The following is a 21,575-nucleotide window of genomic DNA, read 5'->3' on the forward strand; positions in this document are numbered from 1 at the left end:
TAATTTCCATTTAACTGTCAAAGTGAATACGATCAGGATCTGAAAGTGTAGGATTAAATAAGTATTAATACACACTAAATCCTTTCTCCCCCATCACGTCCCAGCTTCTGACTTCATCCTCCCTTCCCCACCCATCTGGTCTCACTGTTCATCTTCCAGCTTGTACTCGTTCCTCTTTTTCCCCCACCCCCAGCCCCTCATTATTCTGGTCTCATCTCTCCCTTCCTTTCCAGTTCTGATGAAGGGTTCGGCCCGAAACATCTACTGTTTATTCATTTTTGTAGATGCTGCCTGGCCTGCATTTTGTGTGTGTTAAACACAAGAGATCCTGCAGATGCTGGGGATCCAGAGCAACGTGCACAAAATGCTGGAGGAACTCAGCAGGTCAGGCAGCATCTATGGAGAATAACCATTCAACGTTTTGGGCCAAGACTCTTCATCAGGACTGGAAAGGAAGGGGGAAGATGCCAGAATAAAAGATAAACTGAGAACAATGCTGGTTCCTCTGAAACGATTGGGAGAAGTTTGGATGAGTAGGTGGATGGGAGGTGTATGGAGGCTATTGTCCACATGCCAGTCGATGTGATGAGGCAGAATAACAATTTGGTATGGACTAGATGGGCAGAAGAGCCTGTTTCTAGGCTGTAGTGCTGTATGTCTCTAGAGCACTATTCAACACCCCTGCGAAGGTAGACCGAGTCCCAAGTGAAGGCTGGATCACACCATTGAAGTTTGACCCTGAATCTTGGTCACTGGTACTCAGCAAAGGACTAAGCTATTGTCTATGGACTCATTAATTTCTCAGCTTATTTACTAACTGGTTGCTGGTTGGTTGGTTTGCGCCCCTTATGATGGGCTGGAACACAAGCCCTGGAATTCCCAGTCCTTCCCAGACGTCACTGTGTCACTCATGCTAGAGGCGACCTGGAGGAGCCAGCATCAGGTTTAATATCACTGACATGTCCTGAGATTGTTTTACGGCAGCAGTACAGTGCAGTACTTAAAGACACTATAATTACAATAAGAATTGTATGGTATATTAAAAAATTAAGTAGTGCAGAAGAAGAGCAAAATAATGAGGTAGCTTACTTGGGTTTATTGCCGATTGAGAAATTGGATGGCAGAAGGGAAGAAGCTGTTCCTAAAACATTGAGTGTGTGTCTTTGGGCTGCTGTATCTCCTCCCTGATGGCACCAAATGGAAGAGAGCATGTCCTGTGTGATGGGGGTCCTTAATGATGAATGCCACCTTTCTGAGGCATAACCTTTTGAAGATGTCTTTGATGGTGGGGAGGCTGTTGCCCACGATGGAGCTGGCTGAGTTTGAAACCTGTTTCAACTTTTTCCGATCCTGTGCAGTGGTCCCCCCATACCAGGCAGTGATGCAACCAGCTAGAATGCTCTCCACAGTACATCTGTAGAAATTTGTGAGAGACATACCGTACGGAATCCCCTCCCACACTTAATGAAATACAGCCATCGTGATTGCATCAATATGTTGGGCCCAGGATTGATCTTCAGAGATATTGACACCCATGAACTTGAAGCTGCTCACCCTTTGCACTGCTGACCCCTCAGCTGGTGTGTGTCTGAATCGCAATCAAACTCACCAAAATTCTGATATTTGGCTCTAATGATTAATGACTGACCTACCTACTGCTCATTACACTGCTGGTGTTTAGGACAGCAATGAAGGTCCTCCATCTCTGGTGGTGTTTGAGGCTTCTTTCATCATGTCAGTAGCTCCGTTTTCACTACTGTCAGTCACGCGAGTCCCAGACAGAAACTCAGGAATACCGTCACGCGAGTCCCAGACAGAAACTCAGGAATACCGTCACGTGAGTCCCAGACAGAAACTCAGGAATACCGTCACGCGAGTCCCAGACAGAAACTCAGGAATACCGTCACGCGAGTCCCAGACAGAAACCCAGGAATACCGTCACTCTCAGAGGAAGGATTCTTCTTTGCTGTCTCCATAACAGTTTTGTTTTACCAGTCAGGGTTGTTAGCTGTGAGCTGAACCCCTGAACCTGGAGGACTGGTGGACCACCCTTAGTCTGGCCTCTACCCTTTGACCTGTTTGGCATGGGTGACCCTACCAAGAGCCAAAACACAAAGCCCTGACTCCAGCCAGCATAGCTCTCTAGTCATAGAGGCACGCAGCCTGAAAACCACGACAAGGTTGAGGTCCTCTTGGAGGAGTAATTAATGAGCGATGCATTAAAGCAAGTTCCTGTATCTCCAGTTACCCTAATGCATTGTCCATCCTTCCAATAATGTTGGGGCTGTGTAGGTCAGACACTGATGAACATACAGGGTAGGGGACGGAGAGCAGCCCAAAATGTGTCAAATCCCTCAACATTGCTCCAGTGTCCTTGGCTCAGTTCTTAGAGTAGCTGACCTCAGTAAAGGGTTAAAAGTAGTCCTCTTGCCTAAGAGAAGTTAATTCATGTAAATAATCTACAATTCCCTCCTCTCACCTTTACTCAGACCTACTACCCTGTCTCAAATCAGCTGATCCACCACCAATATTTGCTGAAAATACCCCGCTTCCCTTCACCTTTATTCAGTGGACCTCCTTTTCCCCAAACCTGCCAGATGTCACTCGACATACATACAGGACATTAAATTGATGGGAAGATTTAAGACCAGAGCAGTTCCCATTAACCTCACGTAAAACAGTTTTTTCTTTAAATTTGAAATTATAGAAATAAAATCGAGTAGAAATACACAAATGAGCAAAGTGAAGAATTTGTCCCACTTTTTCTAAAACTGAAGGACAGTTTTTTCCCAACAGCTATAGAAAGATAGCAGGAGATGGAATAATTCATCAGTCTCTTAGTAATATGATTGCCCAATCACTAAATTCCAATTAATGAATCTTTGTGGCCACTTACTGAATGTGTGGTACATTATCAGCTGAGCACGTGCACTTTTAGTGTTACACCAGAATTACTTGTGAATGAAATTCTTATGCTGGTTAATTCATTCTCCCCCCTTCTTCCTCCCCCACCTTCCTCCCCCCTCCCCCCCCACCTTCCTCCCCCCCCCACCTCCCTCCCCCCCCCACCTCTGCCCCTCCACTCCCCTCCCCTTCCCTCACTATGCTCTCTTTCCCAGTTGCCAGCGTACAGGCTGGAACTACTTTCCAAGCTGTTCAAGGAGCATCCATACCGAGCCTAACGACGCAAGGACCCTCAATAGTCACGCCGACATTCCCTACAGAAGATGAACAGCATTCACAGCCAGTCAGTCCACAGGGGTTGCACTACTTGCATTCAGCGTACAGAGTTGGTGAGTGCACAAGTGTGTAGATCAAGTTTTCCGTGGCACAAGGGTATTGACAGTGCTTTGTAGCCACTGAAGTACCTTGAGACGATTTCAAATAGAGGATCATACCAGCTGATGTGTAGGTTTATTTTGGAATATGGGGGGGAGTTGATGGGATGTGGGGAGAAGTGTAAATGGGTGTTCGTTGGTCAGCAGCTGCTTGTTCTCACACAGCAAGCTCCCAAGGTCATACAGTCAATGTTCTACAACATAGGAAGAAGCCCTTTGGCCCACTGATCCATGATGACTAAGGTTCCCATGGAAACAGGCCCTTTGGCCCACTGGTCCATGCTGACCAAGGTTCCCTTGGAAACAGGCCCTTTGGCCCACTGGTCCATGCTGACCAAGGTTCCCATGGAAACAGGCCCTTCGGCCTACTGATCCATGTTGACCAAGGATCCCAACTAAACTAGCGCTTTTTGAATGGTGTTAAAAAGTCCCAACTGCTTCCTCTGGTAGCTCGTTCCATGTACTGAGCACACTTGCTAAACTAATCCCATTTGGCCATATTTGACCCATATCCAATTGGGGGAGAGTGAGTCCCATTTGGCCCATTAAATTAGGAGAAAATGAGTCCCATCTGCCCAAAATGGAGGAAATCAAGTCCCATTTGCGGGCATTTGGCCCAAGTCATATTAGGGGGAAACGAATCCCATTTGTCTGCATTTGCCCACATTTGCCCATTTGAGATTGGGTGAAAATGAGTCTGATTTGCCCACACTTGCCCCATATCAGACTACGAGTCCCATCTGTCCACATCTGGTCCACATCAGACCGAGGGAAAATGAGTTCTATTTGCTTACATTTGGTCCATATCCAATTGGGGAAAATAAGTCCCATTTTCCTGCATTTGACACATACCAGACTGGGAGAAAACGAAACCTATTTGCCTGCATTTGGTCCATATCCCTTTAAACCAGCCTATCGATCTACCAGTGCCACCATCTACTATCCATCTGCTTGTCCAAATGTCTTATAAGTGTTGTTGATGCACCTGCCTGAACCATTTCCTCTGGCAGCTCATCGCATTTACTGACCACCTTCTGGGTGCAAATGTTACCCTTCAGGCTCTCAGTAAATCTCTCCCTTCTCACCTTAAATCTATGCCCTCTAGTTCTTGGTCCTAACCATGGGGAAAAACAACTGTATCTATTTTATTTATTTATTTAGAGATACAGCACGGTCACAGTTCCTTCCAGCCCATCGAGCCTGCACCACCCAATCACACCACGTAACCAATTAAGCTACCAACGGTACATCTTTGGACTGTGGGAGGAAACTGGAGCATCTGGAGGAAACCCATGTGGTCACGTGGAGAATGTACAAACTCTTTACAGACAATGATGTATTTGAACCCGGGTCACTCTTGCTGTAATAGTGTTATGCTAACCGCTACACCACCAGGCCACCCCTATGGTGTCTGTCAACAGTTAATATACAGTATTGTTGAATGCTGGGTGATTGGATCATTGCCAGAGCACTAGTGAGAACTCCTCTGCATACCTTCAAGGAAATACTGTGTGATCTTTCCTACATCCCTGGGGGAAGGGGGCTCAGTTTAATGTGTCACTTTTAAAATGGCACCTTTGCCAGTGCATCACTCTCTCCACACTGCACTGGGACACCAATTAAGATTGTTTGCCTGGGTTACTGATGCGAGCCTTTATCTCCTCCTCCTCTCATTGGTAGGATCACATTGGCATGGCCAACACCTGAGAGTTGGACTGACTGCTCCACCTGCTACCTAGATGGGTCTAATGTGACTGCCTCTTCCCTGGTCCTTTAGAAACATGGTGTTGGCTTTAACCATTCTTGTCATCCTTGGCATCCCGTTCCAGCTTTCGTAATCCCCATAAAATATAAATTACTTGGATAAGGAAGTGGATGGGTGGATTAGTAAGTTTGTAGATGACATGAAGGTTGGTGGAGTTATGTATGTTGTAGAAGGTTGGCGAAGGTTACAAAAGGACATTGATAGGATGCAGAGCCGGGCAGGGAAGTGGCAGATAGAGTTCAATATGGAGAAATGTGAAATGATACACTTTGGAAGGTTGAATCTGAAGGCAGAATGGCGGGTTAATAGCAGTGTGGAGGAACGGTTGGACTTGGGTTCCACGATCATAGATCCCTCAAAGTTACTGTGAAAGTTGACACGGTGGTTAAGAAGAGTACTTCCCTTCACTGGTTAGGTGACTGTGTTCAAGGGCTGAGCGGTAATGTTGCAGCTCTATAAAATCTTGGTTAGACCACACTTGGAGAGCTGTGTTCAGTTCTGATCACCTCATTATAGAAAGAATATGGAAGCTTTAGAGAGGGTGCAGAGGAGATTTGCCAGGACACTACCTGGATTGAGAGCATGTCTTTTGAGGAAAAATTGAATAAACTAGGGACTTCCTGTTTGGAGCGAGGAAGGAGGAGAAGTGATTTGATAGCGGTTTAGAAGATGATGTGCCACGTAGATCCCTCCAAGTTGAGGGATTCCAAAGAGTCACCACCTTCTAAGTGAATAAATCTCTCCTCATATCAATCCTTAATGCTCTACACATTCTGAGGCTGTGATTTCTTCTTCTGTACTCCCCTTCCGATCCACCCTGTCCAGCTGTCTGTTCACTTGATGACTGCATTCTCTTGATAGCAAGAATATTATTTTTATTTCTTTGGAAAGGATGCCGATAACTGTACACAATCTAGCTGATGTTGTCTCACCCAGTGTCCAATATACATGGAGGAAGACACCTTTACTCTTGTATTCAGATCCTCTTGCAATAAAGGTCAATGTATAATTTGCCTGCTGCCACTGTCTGCTAGCTTTCAGTGATGTGTGTACAAGGGTACCAGATCCTCTCGAACCATCCCATCCTCTCAGTGTAACAATGCTCAGTGTTCCTGTGTTGATAACCTCATACTTTAGAGATACAGCATGGTAACTGGCCCTTCTGACCCAGTGAGCCCACGCTATCCAACTATACCCATATGACCAATTAACCTACTGACCCGTATGTCTTGGGAATGTGAGGAAACCAGAGGACCCGGAGAAAACTCGAGCTGTCATGGGGAGAACATACTTACAGGCAGAGGCGGGAAATGAACCTGGGTCACTGGCATTGTAATAGTGTTCTGCTGACCGCTCTGTGGGAGCTACGTATCTATTGTCTGTCTGTATTGTATTTCTGTTGTACGTTTTTGGGTTACGGTAATTTGTCACATGGGTTGGGGGTGTGGTTGATGCAAGTGTGTATAGTTATGTATTCACACTTTGACCTAGTTAGTTAGTTTCATTTCCTCGATAGCTACACAGCTCTAATTTTGGAATGCTTCTCTCATTGCTCTTGTCACTCATCCAGCCTGTCCAGCTCCCTGTGAACCCTCTACACCCTCATTGCTGTTCCTGCTGTCCATTGGATCCCTGTCCTTGCTGTGGCTTTCTACGGGTGGCAACAACCAGAGGCTACAGCAGGAGATGGTGTTGTCTGCCTGCGATCTCTTCCTCACCAAACTCTATTAGCTCTCCCCCCCCCCCACCCACACTTTATCTCCATAATCCCACTAATCTTTTTCTTTCATTCAGTAATTCAGAACACAGGCCTTTTGGCCCAACTCATCCATGCCAACCAAGGTGCCCACCTAAGCAAGTTCTGTTAGCCAGCACGTGTCCCATATCCCTCGAAACCCAAGCCTAAATCTAAACGAATTTTCTTGTATGTTTTGATGTACATGTGAAAAATAAAACCAATCTTTAATCTTTATTCATGTATTTATCCAAATGTCTTTTAAATGTCATTATTGTGCCTGTCTCAACTACTTTCTCTGGTAGCTTGTTCCATATGTCCAGCACCTTCTCGTTTAGAAGTTGCCCTCTCAGCTTAAGTCTGTGCCCTCTAGTTTTTGATTGCCTTTCCCTGAGGAAAAAGACTGTGTGCATTCATCCTATCTATTCCCCCGCTTCATGATTTTATAACCCTCTATATTATCCCTGTCTCTGACCTTCCAAGGAATAAAGTCCTGGTCCAATCTCTCCCGATAACTCAGGCCCTCAAGTTCAAGCAACATCCTCGTAAATCTTCTTTACTCTCTCTAGTTAAATGGTGTCTCTCATTATTTTCATTGGCTCTGCCCCACCTCCCCAAGCCCATAGGTCTTTTTGTTTGATCTGAACAGAAACACTGAATCTGCTCCCTCAGCTGCCCTTGTCTTGTTTGCCCTGCACGTCGATCCAGACCCACAGCGCTGGTTGACTCTGGGAGGGAAATCAAAACCTCACACCACAAAGTCCTGATGAAGCTGTTTATTTCCCTTCTGCAGATGCTGCCTGACATGCTGAGTTCCAACAGTATTTTGTGTCTGTTGCTCTGGGCTTCCAACATCTGCAGAATTTCTTGTGCTCAAAATTTTGGAAGGTCACCTTGGGTTACCATGGGGTATTAAATACTGGCCTTGCAAGACATGATCTCATCCTTTATGTTTGAAAAATAAATCCCTTGCAGTAAAGAACAGGAATTCTGCAGATGCTGGAAATTCAAGCAACACACATTAAAGTTGCTGGTGAACGCAGCAGGCCAGGCAGCATCTCTAGGAAGAGGTACAGTCGACGTTTCAGGCCGAGACCCTTCGTCAGGACTAACTGAAGGAACTTTTCCTTCAGTTAGTCCTGACGAAGGGTCTCGGCCTGAAACGTCGACTGTACCTCTTCCTAGAGATGCTGCCTGGCCTGCTGCGTTCACCAGCAACTTTGATGTGTGTCCCTTGCAGTAAAGGCTAACATACCATTTGTATAATGAGAGTTCTGCATCTTCCAGCGCTGCAGGTGTGTGTGGGTACGCAGATAAGTGGTAGCCACGTCAATGAGTGTTAAGGGATTCCATGAGGATCACAGGGATTTTGAGAAGGACCGGAGTGTTTATTTATCCTCCCTTACTGCCTTTAATAGTGCTATTAGACCATAAAACATAGCAGAATTAGGCCATTCAGCCCATCGAGTCTGCTCCTCATTCAATCATGTCTGATTTAGGGCATCATGGTAGCAGTGCTAATACAGATCGGGGAATTCCCGAGTTCAGAGTTCAAATCCAGTGCCGTCTGTAAGGAGTTTGTATGTTGTTCCCCCATGAACTGTGTGAGTATCCTCAGGGTCCTCCCACATTCTAAAGATCTACCTATGTTCTAAAGCAGGATCATGCTCATTGTAAATTGTCCTGATTAGGCTAGTGTTAAATAGGTGAGTTGTTGGGCTGTGCAGTGCGATTGGACAGGCCTGTTCCACACTGTATCTCTAAATATTAAAAAAATAAATGGTTGATGTTCCCTCTCTATCCCATTCCCTTGCCTTCTCCACATAACCTTTGACCCCCCCCAATTACTCAATAACTTAGTCTCCACACTCACCTGTGGCAAAAAATTCCAGATTCACTACTCTCTAGTTAAAAGAATTTCTCCTCATCTCTGTTCTAAAGGGGCATCTCTCTATTCTGACGCTGTGCCCTCTGGTCCTAGACTTCTCCTCTACAGGAAACACCCTTTACATCCACTCTGTCTAGGCCTTTCAATAGTCCACCCCTCCACCCCCCCCATTCTTCTAAACTCCGGTGAGTACAGGCCCAGAGCCATCAACACCTCTTCATACATTAACCGTTTCATTCCCAAGATGAGTATTGGATTCCAGGTCACTGGTGGTGTGAGGCACCAGCTTTATCAGTGGTGCCACCTGTAGGTGCAGTATATGGATCTCATTAGCCCAGCAAGCTTTCAGAGAGAGGGGCAAATGGGGAGATGGCAACAGGAAGAGTTCAGAGGATGTAGATAAAGCCAGCTGATTGAGCATGAATGTTGTGCTAAACAGCTTGAATCTTCACTGTAAATAATTTGTATTACTTCATGGGGCACCACGTTGGAGTACCGGTTAGCATAACACTGTTACAGCTCGGGGCATCCGAGTTCAATTCCACCATCCTCTAAGGAGTCTGCATGTTCTCCCTATGGACCATGGGGTTTTCTCCGGGTGCCCTGGTTTCCTCCCACAGTCCAAAGACATATTGTTTTGTAGGTTAATTGGTCATTGTAAACCGTCCTGTTGTTAGGTAGGGTTAAATGGGTGGGTTGCTGGGCTGTGCAGCTGGAAGGGGGGAAGGCTTGTTCTGTACTGTTTCTCTAAATAAATCAAACAAACTAAACCGTTAACCCACTTAGAACTAGTTGCTAGTGATGGAGACACAAGAGACTGCAGATGCAGGAATCTGAAAAACCTTCGAAAAATCTGGAGGAATTCAGTGTGTCCAGATGGAAATGAAGAATCAACACTGTGGGCCGTGCCCCTTCACCTGGATCATTTCCCTCCACAGATGCTGCCCGTCCCGCTAAGTTCCTCCAGCATCTTGTGTGTGGCTGCAGGTGATCCACGGTGTGATTACATTAATGTGGTTGTGGATGATTAGCAGATGGAGGCCATCACTGCTCACCTCTAGAAAGGCCTCACGAGATAATGTGAATTTTTTCTTGTTTTTTTAATGAGTTTTATTTTATCAGTTGCAAAGTGTTTTTTTTTTCCTATTCCCCATTCTGGCTCCCCTCTCACCCTTATTGCTCAGTGCCTATCACCTCCCTCCTTCCTTCCTTTCTCCTATAGTCCACTCACCTGTCCAATTCCACCTCCTTCAGCCCTTTACCTCTTCCACTTGTCACCTTCCAGCTTCTCACTTTTTCCCTCACCTGTCACCTGCCATCTTGTACTCCTTCTCCCTACACCTTCTTATTCTGGCTTCTGCCCCGTTCCTTCCCAGTCCTGATGAAGGCTCCTGGCCAGAAATGTTGACTGTTCATTTCCAGCATCTGCAGAATCCCCAGTGAGTTAAATTAGCCTCTTGCTCTTCACAGGAATGTTGGCTTTGGAAATGCTTGGAAGAAGAGCTCACAACGATCACCCGAACAATTACTTCTCTCGAAGCCCACCCTACACAGAGGACGTCAAGTGGCTTCTAGGATTAGCAACAAGACTGGGTAAGGGTTTCTGAACCAACTCGGATTGACTCCTCTGGCATTAAACAATAAAACCAAAATAAAAAGTTTGAGATTCAAAGTCCAACAGCATAGAATGTAATTAACCCATTGGAGGCAGTGAAAGAATGTCTTGTGTTTGTGTGTGATGAGGAATGATGGTTGATAAGAACACTGGAGGGCTCATTCCTCCTTTAAGTAGAAGGGAGAAAGTGAGAGGGGTAGAGGGGGGAGACAGGGTGCTGCCATAGTTGGATCAGAGTCGGGTTTATTTTCATATTGTATATTGTCGTATATAGAACATCACAACACTACAGGCCCTTTGGCCCACAAAGTTGTGCCAACCTTATAACCTATACTTTTAAGTTCAATCTAACCTTTCACTCCCACATAGCCCTCCATTTTTCTATCATCGATGTGCCTATCTAAGAGTTTCTAAAATCTCCCTAATGTACTGCCTCTACCATCAGCCCTAGCAGGTTGTAAAGATCTTACCTCTGACATCTCCCCTACACTTTCCTTAAAGCACCTTAAAATCATGCCCCTTTATATTAGCCATTTCTGTTCTTGGGAAAAGTCTAGCTGTCCTCTTGATCCATGCCATGCCTCTTCTCATCTTACATAGTTCTATGAAGTCACTTCACATCCTCCTCCACCCTCGATCACTCAGTCTACCTTTATACATGCCCTGTAGTTCAGGCAACATCCTGGGAAAGACAGTGTGATGGCTCATGAAAATTGTTGTCTCGCAGTAGCAGTACAGGGCAAGACATAAAATTATAATGAATTGCAAAATAAATAAATTTCGCAAAAAAAAAAGGATAAGGTAGTGTTCACGGACCAGTCAGAAATTTGATGACAAGAGCAGAAAAAGCTACTTCATTGAGTGTGTGTCTTCCGGTTCCTGTACCTTCTCCCTGCTGGTAGAAATGAGAAGAGGGCATGTCCTGGATGGCGAGGGTCCTTGGGCATATGGATCCTACCACCTTGAGGCACCAGTTGTTTAAACTATGGTCATGGCTTTGGAACAGAGAGGCCAGGTGAAGATTTAGTCAAGGCATACAAGATTTCGAGAGATTGGGTGGGTAGGAGAGCGAAAAGACCGATAGGAACAGTGATAGAAAGTTGCCATCCAGTTTGGAGTTTGCCACCAGAAAAGCAGGGTGCACTGAAGCAATTAATATCTTTGATTTAAAACTGCGCTTGAAAGTGTTCCTAGAATACCGTCACCCACCAGTCTACAAACCAAGGGTTGGGAAGTGTGATGTTTACCCAGTCAGCACTGGCTCACGTAGATAATGACTTCAGTGAACTCTGAGATTCTAATGCCCACTCCAATTTGGTGAAAAATGTTGTGTGGTTCTTTAACCGGAGGTCAGAGAAAGGCCTCTAATTTAAGGTGTAATCTGGAAAACCATGCCCTGACAATGCAGTACTTCCTAGCTTCCACACTGTAATCTTGGACATGATTAAATGTTTTGGTTGAGTGGTGGGGATGTGGCAAGCTTGCATTTGAGTCAGACAAATGTGTGTGTGTGTGTGAAGTGTAGAGTTATAGGCCTTGAATTTGGGGGTATTTTAGTTTTGCACTTACTGCCACAACAGTTGAGCTTTCCCTGATGACTACCCATTTTAATACCAATCCCCATTCCAACATGTTGGCCCATGACCTCCTCCTCTGTCATGATGGGGCCACACTCAGGTTAGAGGAGCAAAACCTCAGATTCTGTCTGGTTAGCCTCCAACCTGACAGCATGAACATTGATTTCTCCAACTTCTAGTAATTTCTCTTCCCCCTCCCCTTCGCTCTCCTTTCATTCCACACTGTAGCACCCCTCTCCTCATCTGCCTGTCACCTCCCATGGAGCCCCTGCTCCTCCCCTTTCTTCCATGGACCACTCTCCTCTCCAATCAGATTCCTTCTTCAGCTCTTCACCTCTTCCACCCATCACCTCCCAGCTCTTTCTTTCATCTCCCACCTTCAAACCCTGGCTGGATCCACCCCCCGCCTCTGGCTGGATTGGAATCCCCCCCAGGGCTGGATCTTCCAGCCACCCACCTTCCTGCTTCAGATGGTTTCACCTGCCGGCTTGTACTGTTCTGATGAAGGTTTGTCAGTCTGAAACATCGACTCTGCAGGTGCTACCTTACTGATGGGAGTATTTCTAACAACTTCTTGTTTTGAAGAATTACAACATCGGCAGAAGGTTCTGTTTGAACTAAATGATGAGAAATACTAAGATTGTAAAACATTACTTGCTCGATGTAGCAGTGATCCAGTTACCGTAACTTCCTCTGTCCCGTTGAGACGGTTTGATGTTCCAGCTGAGAACTCTGAGCAGTGACCCATTGTCTCTTGTGCTTCCAGGTGTGAACTATGTCTATCAGTTCTGCATGGGTGCAGCCAAAGGAGTCTTGAGTCCATTTGTCTTGCAGGAGATCATTATGGAAGCATTACAGCGCTTAAACCCTGCTCACATACATACTCACCTACGGACGCCAGCATTCCACCAGCTCGTTCAGCGATGCCAGCAAGCATACATGCAGGTAATTTTTTTTTAAAACTAGGTAATCAGTTGACGAGCCAGTGTTTTGTGATTTTACAGATGTGGTGTTGAGGTGTGAAGACTTAAGCTGACAGGGTTCATGGCGCACTAGGTTGCAAGCACCATTTTGAAGGCATCGTTTTCCCCATTTTCTGAAGACACTTTTCTCCAGAGATCAGTGCGGCCTGCGTCATTGTGTGAATTCGAGTCTGAGAGGGATGTATCGTTGCACTTTGGGAGGTTGAGGCCTAGTTTGGGGTATTGGGTGCAGTTCTGGTCACCTACTTACAGAAAAGATATCAATAACATTGAAAGAGCATTGAGAAAACTTGTTGCTGGGACTCGCAGACCTGAGTTATAGGGAATAGATTAAGATCTATTATTTCCTGGAGTGTAGGAGAATGGATGGAAATTTGTTAAAGTAAACAAAATTATAAGGGTTATAGACAGGATAACTAAAAACTGAATGATGTTTGGTGAGACTAGAACTAGAGGTCATGGGTTAAGTGTGAAAGGTAAAATGTATAAGGGGAACACGAGGGAGAACTTATTCACTGGAGGGTGGTGTGAATGAGAAACAAGCTGCCAGCACAAGTGGTGGATGTGGGTTTGATTTGAACTTTTAAGAGGAATTCGGACAGGTGCGTGGATTGGAGGGGTATGGTCCTGATGGGACCAGGCAGAATAGGTCAGAAGGGCCAAGGGGCCTGTTTCTGTGCTGTGATGCTCTATGGCTCCAGGAAATTAGAGCTAAGACTCGATAGTAAATGTCAGAGCTGCTCACGGCTCCTGATGCTCTCACAGTTTTCCTAATTGGGATTTTGTTAGGGCAGGTTGGTAGAACCGGAGAGTCAGGTTGTGTGTAGAACAGACATTGGAGATGCAGAGGGAAGTTGTCCAGAATTTGTCTTGTGCATTGTGTTGCCTGGTGGAAGCAAATCTAATAATGTCGACAGCAGAACTGGACAAATGTTTTGAAAGGAACATTAGAAGTTGAGGCTTTATAAGGCATTTATGAGGCTTTATCTAGCAGAGGTAATTGAATCTCATTTTCAAAGCCCCTGTATAGATGCACTTGGCCAAATGGTCTTTTGTACGGTATGGTTCATGCTTTTGACATCCTTGCTGTACCAGCGAGCTTGCATTTAAGGTGAGAGGGGTTGTTCAAAGGAGATGTGGGGGCAAGTGTTTTTTTTACACAGTGGTGGGGGCCTCAAACGCGGTAGAGGCAGATACATTGGAGATGTTTAGCTAGGCACATGAATGCCTAGGGAGGATATGGATATTGTGTAGGCAGAAGAGATTAATTTAGTTGAGCATTTGATTATTAATTTAATCCGCACAACATTGTGGGCTTAAGGGCCTGTGTTTTATGGACCAGTAATTTTGCTAATTCGCTGCGACCTGGTGAGGAGGGCTGATTGTTGACCCTTTGTACCCGGGAGCAGGCTGCCACAGTAATGTAGTGGTTAGCGCACACTATTACAGCCCAGGGCATCAAGAGTTTGGAGTTCAATTCCCAGCATCCTCTTTGTGACCATGTGGGTTTCCTCCCATGGTCCAAAGATGTACAGGTTCATTGGTCATTGTAAATTGCCCTGTGAGTAGGCTAGGGTTAAATTGGTGTGACTCGGCAGAGCCTGTTCCATGTTGTACCTCTAAATAAATAAACAAAAGCAGTAGGTCTGAGAAGCATCATCTGCAGTCAACACCCAAAGGGCATCCCGCCCACCCACAGTTTTTAAATGTCTTTGAATTGTACAGCACAGGTCCTTGTTGCCCAGTAAGCGAGACCTGGCTGCCCACTGCTTGGCCCTCTCCCATCCATGTACTAATCTGAACATTGCTAATGTGCATGATTCACCCACTTTTTCTGGCAGCTCAATCCAAATATGTGCCATTTTTACTTGAAGAAACTATCCCCTCCCCATGTCCCTTTTAAACCTCTTGCCTCTGATCTTAAACCTATGTCCTTTTGTTTTTAGGACCCCGTCTGGAAGAAAGATCTTATCCACCATGGGTCTCCCCTCAATCCCCTACGTTCCAGGGAATAAAATCCTTGTCTGCACAACCTCTCCTTGTAACTCACCGCTCCCCCCTCCCCAAATGAGTCCAGGCAACACCCTGGGGAATCTTTTCTTCACTCTTCCTAGTTTAATAACATCTTTTCTACAACAGAATGACTAGAACAGATACTGGCTGCAGTTTAAATTCAAACATTTAAAATTAAGTTTTCAAAGGTTAGGACTTTACTTCCTGGAGTGTAGGAAAATGAGGGGTGTAGATAGGGTAAATACAAGGAGACTTTTTCCACCGAATTTGGGTGAATCTAGAACTAAAGGTCATGATTTAAAGGGGAACTTCATTAGTGAGAGTGTGGAATGAACTGCCGGTGAACGTGGGTTTGATTTTAACCTTTGAGAAGTTTTTGTAAGTGTATGAATGGAAGGGGTATGGACGGCTATGGTCCTGGTGCAGGTTAATAGTTGGCATAGAGCAGATGGCCTGTTTCTGCACTGTAGTGTTCTCTGACACTGTCTCCACCTGTGTGCAATACTGCGTGACAGAGCAATTTTAACACTGTTAATCTTTTTAAACATAGATAAAAACAGTTGGAAATGCAAATTCAGAGAGTGGAGGAGGGAGCCACTGAGCATCATTATTAGTCTTCATCTGGAGTACAGTGACAGAGGCACTGTCCGGCAGCTTGGCTTGGACTAACCAGGGCTGCTAGTTCTCTCTGGAACAATCAGTCACTACAATTTAGCCGCACTGTGTGCATTGCAGACATTTTAAAATGAGATACTTAAAACAATTCCATCTCTTCACAGTGCATTCAGTACAGACTGTACCATATAACGCCGGCTGATTATGACGATTTTGTTAACATCATCCGCAGTGCACGGAGCGCGTTCTGCTTGACGCCGGTTGGAATGATGCAGTTCAACGAGATCCTTCAGAATTTAAAACGTGCTAAGGGTCAGAGCAAGGACTTGTGGCAAAGAATCTCATTGGAAATGGCAACCTTTTCTCCTTGATGTCTGTTGCTTCGTGCGGCTTTAGGTTTAATATTTTTAACCTCACCGTCTCTCCCTTCCCTCATAAATCACCAATCTGATAGCCTTTGCCTGCCACATTCCTCCCCACTGTCACAAAGGCACATTTTTAAAATTGCTGTTGTGAATTGTGACTTGATGTCACCAAACTTCACGATTCTTTCCTCTCTCTCCAACCCATTTTAAAAAAAATGACTTTTGTATGAAGTAGTCAATATTCATGTACATGTCCTTAACTATGTTTATAAAGGCTGCGAGATGCGGTCTGGGTAGAGGAGGTGGTCCTCGAGAGAGGCAAATGGACAGTTTATTCCAGCTGGACAAATTATTTCTTCAATCTGTTAATTGGTGGCTTGAGACAAAGCACAAATGATTACATCCACCCTGTATAAGATTGTGCTTTTTATTTATCTGGGTTGTGTGTGCATTTTTTTTGGGCCTTTGTTTCTCCACTATTAATGTTTTTTCATACTTAAAGGATTTTCAATTGTTTAAAGAAAAACAATATTCAGATTCCAGTAACTTTGAGTTCTGGGATAGTTAAAAGCTTTGACACATTTTAAAGTGTTACGGATTAGCTGAAGCGTTGAACATTAGCCACAGACCACCCGTCTTCCTCGTGTAACCTCTTCAATATTTTTCAAAAGAGGACCTCTTCCTTTGATGTGTGCAGTCCACATCAGTTCTATTCCCCTTGAGCCAGTACAGGTGGTCCCAATACTGTCACTACCTGAGAACAGTGTTTCTGTAGCTGGCTCTGTTGACGACAAGGTGGTGTGGATTGGGGGGTTGGGGAAACTTATTATTCAACCATTCTGTGCTGTGTTGAATACATACACGATTATTTTTGATTAAAGTACACAAGAGAACTGCAGTACACTTGAACAGACCCTCTATTATTTTTAAATGCTTGGCTGCAGAATGGAGATGCTTACATCAAATTTACTGATGGTAACAACAGATCAAGGAAGGTGCAATTATCTTGCCATTGATTTTTTGGTTTTAATTCACAGTTGTGAGGATTCCCAGGCACGTCTGCTCATTTTGGCTGGACTGGTTTTCAATATAGTATGTACAGAAACGTTCTTGCTCCAGCCAATATTTAAGGCCTTACAAAGTACATCACATTTAACCACACAAAATTTACACCCAAAAAAAAACCTCGCTCCACTGAATGCTGCATCTCAGAACATACGTTCAGCTGTTTGAGAGTAAAATTCTCCAATAACATCATTCAATGTGAATGACACACAATAAGTGAGATGTACTGGGAGATGAAGTCCGTCCAACATAAATGTTTTGGGGTTGGGGGGGGGTTCTTGCTACATATTGTTCTGTTTGAAACAAGAAGCTGAAATCCTCACTGGCCCAAGTTTAAAACTGCTAGGTGGCCTCGATTAAAATGTAGTAAGTCTAACTGTAGTAATTCTTTAGACAGTACACAGATAGAAAAAAGTGGCTTTTCTTTAAACACTAGCACTGATTACTCTTCCTTTTAGAAACTAAATTTGCACACAACTTTCCAGATACCAGAGACAGTTGGGAGCATGAATGATGAGGTAATGATGAACTACAACCCTCGTCTTGGTGTACTGTCCACTCCCCCCCTCCCCCCGGACTGCAGCTGTGAATTATTGCCCCCAAAAAAAGGAAATATGTACAATTTTAATAATTAATTGGTATCCACTGTGATTAGTACCTGGTTTTACAGCAAGTGTTAGTTACACACTATGCTGGGTAGAAATGTCGCCATTTTAGTGGACAGGACACTACTGGTGTCAAAGCAGCTGATGTAACAATCATTCCACAGTTTGACAAGGGATTATACTTCAACACTATGGGGCACGTGGGTTGCACTCTTCAGTATTTGAAAGTGGTCACATACACTGTAAAACCACTACTGGCCCAGCACGAGGTCCCGTGTCTGTGGCTTGTGCAAAGTACTTCCCGCCGTAGGCCCTCGCTGGCAGCTCATGGCTCGAGGATGGCGGCTGCCCTCTTTTTGTCCCCGGGAACCTCGCACCGAACTCAACACTGCCTTCCCCTGAGGTGCTGTCCGCGGGTGGCGCCAGCTGAAAGGAAGGAAAGATTCCAGCAGGCGTTGGCAGAGCGACGGCAGTGGGCTGGGCCCCGAGTTCAGCTCCAGCTGCTGTGTTGTAGCTCCTCTCTCAGCCAGCTGGGCAGCGCCTGACCCAATCGGTTCAGCTGCTTCGACAGTTCAATGTTGTGTTCCTTGTAATAGTTCATCAGGAATGTTCGTGACTGAGGAAGGCGAGAGGAAAAGAAAATGGTTTAGCTTGTGGTGTCACACAGTTACACAAGTTCAAAGTACATATATGTTACCATTGGAATGAATGTGATTCATTTTCTTGTGGGCATTTACAGGAAAAATGCAATAGAATGTATGAAAATCTATACAGAAACAAAGACAGTCAAAACAAGTGTATGAAATGTGGGCATCTGACTGAGAATGACCCAGCTCACCCCAGAAAATATTCCTGTTGTCAGACTGCAAGCTGTTGCTCAGATCACAGCACAATACAACATCTAGCAACCGCTTGCATGTCATGATTTTCATCATTTCTCTTTTAGAACAAACAACAATACATGGCCTTCAGCATATAATGTTGTACCAACCTTTTAACTTACTCTAAGATCAATCTAATACCACCCCCACCCCCCCCATCATCCATGTGCCTCTCTGATGCATCTGCCTTCATCACCACCTCTGGCAGCACGTTCCACGCACTCACCATTCTCTGATATTCCCCCGCAAACACAAGGAATATGTCTATCCATGGCCTCCTGTAAAGATGAAGCCACACTCAGGTTGGCGGAACATCACCTTATATTCCGTCTGGGTCGCCTCCAACCTGATGGCATGAACATCGACTTCTCTAACTTCCATTAATGCCCTACCTCCCCCTCATACCCCATCTGTTACTTATTTTTATACACACATTTTTCTCACTATACCGCTTGCCCATCCTTTGGGCTTTTCCCCCCTTCCCCCTTTTCTTTCTCCCTGGGCCTCCTGTCTCATGATCCTCCCATATCCCTTTTGCCAATCACCTGTCCAGCTCTTGGCTCCATCCCTCCCCCTCCTGTCTTCTCCTATCATTTCAGATCTCCCCCTCCCACTTTCAACTCTCTTACTAGCTCTTCCTTCAGTTAGTCCTGACAAAGGGTCTCAGCCCGAAACGTTGACTGTACCTCTTCCTAGAGATGCTGCCTGGCCTGCTGCGTTCACCAGCAACTTTGATGTGTGTTGTCTGATATTCCCCTGTACTTTCTGTCAATCACTTCAAAATTATAACCCTTGTATTATCCAGTTCCGTGCTGGTTTAAGGTCTCTAGCTGTCCATCCACATACATCTTAAACGGCTCTACCAAATCACCTCTCATTCTTCTCCTCTCCAAAGAGGAACACCCTGGCTTGCTCAGCCTTCCTTCATAAGGCACACTCTGTAATCCAGTCAACATCCTGGTAAATCTCTGCACTCTCTCTAAAGCTTACACATCCTTCCTGAAAAATGTGACCAGAACTGAGCACATACTCTAAGTGTGGTCTAACCAGAGTTTTAGAGAGCTGCAACATTACCTCACAACCTCCTGCCTTCTCCCCGTATCCCTTCATGCCCTGACTATTCAAGAATCTATCAGCCTCTGCCTTAAATATATCCAAAGACTTGACCTCTGCAGTCAGCTGCGGCAACGAATTCCACGGATTCACCAGTCTGGCTAAAGAAATTTCCACATCTCCGTTCTAAAATGACACCCCTCTCTTCTGAGGACGTATCCTCTGGTCTTAAGACTCTCCCACCATGGGAAACATCCTCTCCACCTCTATTCTATAAAGGCCTTTCAACATTTGATAGGTTTCAGTGAGATCCCTCCTCATTCTTCTGAATTCCAGAGCGTACAGGCCCAGAGCCTACTTTCATATAAAATTAGTATCTCGATTGATCTTACTAGATCTCAACCTTTTCCTATTGAGAAGTTTGCTGAAAAACTAGGGCTAAGAATAAGCCAAACCTAGTTGTACCCACCTGCCCCCACCCACCCCTTCCAGTTAGTCAAGTTGGACATAAAGTTCAGAGTGGGGCAGGAAAGAACAGCAAGGCTCCAGCAGCACCAAGCCCATGCTCTGGAAACACCAAGAGCTTTTGTGAGGAGGAACTTCACAGGTAGTCTAAAGCTGGTCTTTCCTTAAGCTGTTTTTCAATCGTTTCTCAATATTGGAGACAATTAGAAACACTTTCAAGTGGTAAAATAAGGGAAGTTTACTTGACCCACTTGATTCAGGGCCTCACATAGGATCGTGAATTGAACTGAGTTCTGCTGTTGGAGCCCGTGTCCTGAAGTCACTGAATCCAGGATGTGTGTACCTGGGAGCAGCTGAATGCTGGCATTGGCATTTCCCACAGAATTCCAGCCACAGCAGGCTCAATTTGGCCCATTGCTCCCTGTTTCTAGAGAACATCTGCCAAGGAGAGGAACAAACTGCCCATCCTCCCCAGTCCAGTTCTTGAATCAATGCCATCACTCTACTGGATGGAGATTCCTTCTGGACAATGGCTCGACGTGGATAAATATCAGATATTTATGTCCAGCAATGATCTGTCTGTTTTTCTCATGGCTGATATAGAGGGGCATAATTTCAAAGTGATTGGAGGAAGGTAAAGGGAGAATATCCAAGCTGGCTGGGGTTTTTGACTCGGCTGGCTGCCTTACTGAGGCAATGAGAAGTAGAGAAGTCAAAAGGAAAAGGGAATTTCATTGAAAATAAAAGAACCCTGATGGGACTGGACAGACTAGAATCGGGGGTTCCCTACCTTTGTTATGCCATGGACCCCCACCATTAAGCAAGGGGTCTGTGCACCCCAGGTTGGGAACCCCTGGACTAGATGTTCCTGATGGCAGGGAAGCCCAAGGGTCACTACCTTAACGTGTCTGCAAAAGAACTGGACGAATTGGGAGAATGGGCAAAGACCATAAAATGTAGGAGCAGAATTAGGCCATTTGGCCCATCAAGTCTGCTCTGCCATTTCATCATGGCTGATCCATTTCCCAAGGAAGTGGCAGACGGAATAAAGGCATTGACTATTTTCTAAACAGAGAAAATCAGAGGTGCAAAGGGATTTGGGAGTCCTCGTGTAGGATTCCGTAAAGGTTAACTTACAGATTGAGTTGGTGGTCGGGAAGCATTCAGTTTGAGAGCACCAGAATACAAGAGCAAGGTTGTGATGTTGAGGCTTTTAAGGCATCGGTCAGACTGCACATGGAGTATTGCGAGTAGTTTTGGGCCCCTTACCGTAAAAAGAATGTGCTGACATCGGAGAGGGCCCGTAGGAGGTTCACAAGAATGATTCCGGGAGTGAAAGGGTTAATGTATGAGGAGCATTTGATGGCTCCGGGCCTGTATTTGCTGGTAAAGAATGAGAGGGGAATCTCACTGAAATCTATTGAATATCAAAAGGCCTTGATGGAGTGGATGTGGAGTGGATGTGAAGAGGATGTTTCCTGTCGTGGAGAGTAGGACCAGAGGGCACAGCCTCAGAATGCCTATTTAGAGCAGAGATGAGGAGGAATTTCTTTATCCAGAAGGAAGTGAATCTGTGGAATTCACTGACACGGACGGCTGTGGAGGCCAAAAC

At 45.2% G+C, this 21,575-nt stretch overlaps 2 protein-coding genes across 11 annotated transcripts in view; one reads left to right on the forward strand and one right to left on the reverse strand.

The window, feature by feature from the left end:
* Nucleotides 1-15,910, forward strand: part of zswim8 (zinc finger, SWIM-type containing 8) — a 187,452-nt gene extending 171,542 nt beyond the window's left edge. For 3 of the 4 annotated variants that reach the window (XM_063070363.1, XM_063070365.1, XM_063070367.1), the window contains 4 exons: nucleotides 3,120-3,293; nucleotides 10,197-10,319; nucleotides 12,685-12,863; nucleotides 15,694-15,910. In XM_063070363.1, coding sequence (XP_062926433.1) covers nucleotides 3,120-3,293; nucleotides 10,197-10,319; nucleotides 12,685-12,863; nucleotides 15,694-15,900 — 683 coding nt within the window. In that variant the 3' untranslated portion in view covers nucleotides 15,901-15,910. Of the gene's footprint in view, nucleotides 1-3,119; nucleotides 3,294-10,196; nucleotides 10,320-12,684; nucleotides 12,864-15,464; nucleotides 15,666-15,693 lie in introns of those variants that run through there. The other variant, XM_063070364.1, reaches the window with a different exon arrangement.
* Nucleotides 15,911-18,042: 2,132 nt separating this feature from the next.
* ndst2a (N-deacetylase/N-sulfotransferase (heparan glucosaminyl) 2a) overlaps nucleotides 18,043-21,575 on the reverse strand; it is a 538,132-nt gene continuing 534,599 nt past the window's right edge. For all 7 annotated transcript variants that reach the window (XM_063070368.1, XM_063070370.1, XM_063070375.1 and 4 more), the window contains one exon: nucleotides 18,043-18,180. In XM_063070368.1, the coding sequence (XP_062926438.1) occupies nucleotides 18,055-18,180 (126 nt within the window). In that variant the 3' untranslated portion in view covers nucleotides 18,043-18,054. The remainder of the gene's footprint in view (nucleotides 18,181-21,575) is intronic.

This window comes from Mobula hypostoma, chromosome 18, assembly GCF_963921235.1.
Source record: "Mobula hypostoma chromosome 18, sMobHyp1.1, whole genome shotgun sequence".
NCBI classification, from domain to species: Eukaryota; Metazoa; Chordata; class Chondrichthyes; order Myliobatiformes; family Myliobatidae; genus Mobula; species Mobula hypostoma.